General features: G+C 55.1%; 1 protein-coding gene across 1 annotated transcript; it reads left to right on the top strand.

The window, feature by feature from the left end:
• Nucleotides 1-55: 55 nt before the first annotated feature.
• On the top strand, nucleotides 56-394 carry ACA1_011600 (uncharacterized protein; the record flags this gene model as incomplete). The annotated part of the gene is made up of 2 exons (XM_004340420.1): nucleotides 56-200; nucleotides 273-394. 2 exons carry the CDS (start codon nucleotides 56-58, stop codon nucleotides 392-394), a joined length of 267 nt encoding a protein of 88 aa, XP_004340468.1.
• Between the last annotated feature and the right edge of the window lie 456 nt (nucleotides 395-850).

Raw genomic sequence — 850 nt, 5'->3', positions numbered from 1 at the left:
ACCACCCGGGGATGGGCCGACGTCGCTCGTGAGCCGAGGGAGCAAGATCAATTCAATGCTGGCGGCGAACACGACAAGAGAATCGGCCGACGGGGTCGGCCGAGCGAGGATTACAGAACTCGAACCCACCGAATCCAACGGCGGTGCTGATATCGGCATTGACCTTCTCTCCTTTCCGTCGCCACTCCCGTCTCCGCTAGGTACGGCATACCGTCCTCTCCGCACATGCACGTTGGCACATCGGACGAGAAGCTGACGGTGGTGCTCGGCAGCATCGGGCGTGGCATCGGGAGACTTTTCGTGGTTGCTTCAGGAGAATCCCCCGTTCGGCAACGAACGAGGCCGGCCAAGTCTTGGCCTCAACCCAAAGCCCAACCCCAACACGAAGTGGTAACGCCAAGCTGTACAATTATTATTAATTTATTTTCTTTTTTTGACCGCCTCCTTAATTGGCCGCACCGAAGAAACGTGCCGGTGGAAAAATAATCGATTGCGCCCTCCTTGGACATCCATTACATCAATCAAACATGAGGAGAGTTTCTAGCGTCGGTCTCAGGACTAGTGCCTTTGAGCTGAGGACCTCGGCTGTCCAGACTGCCAGGACATTCGAGAGGTGAGGCTTTTATTATACCTTGGAGGCGAGTGCACCGACATTCGAATTGACCATTTATTCGCTCCTCGCAGGAATGAGCTCGGCCCCGTGGGCGTGCGTCACTACCCCGGCAACTTGAAGGAGTGTAAGTTCACGATTCTTCTCTTCGGCTCTTTACTGGCCACAATGGTTCGAAATGGGAGCTAATTACCCCCCCCCACAATCAGTGAGGCTCAGGCTGGTGGCCATCAAGAACAT

The sequence above is a fragment of the Acanthamoeba castellanii genome (assembly GCF_000313135.1).
Source record: "Acanthamoeba castellanii str. Neff unplaced genomic scaffold scf7180000083641, whole genome shotgun sequence".
NCBI lineage: Eukaryota > Discosea > Longamoebia > Acanthamoebidae > Acanthamoeba > Acanthamoeba castellanii.
This window is presented reverse-complemented; position numbering and strand designations above follow the sequence as displayed.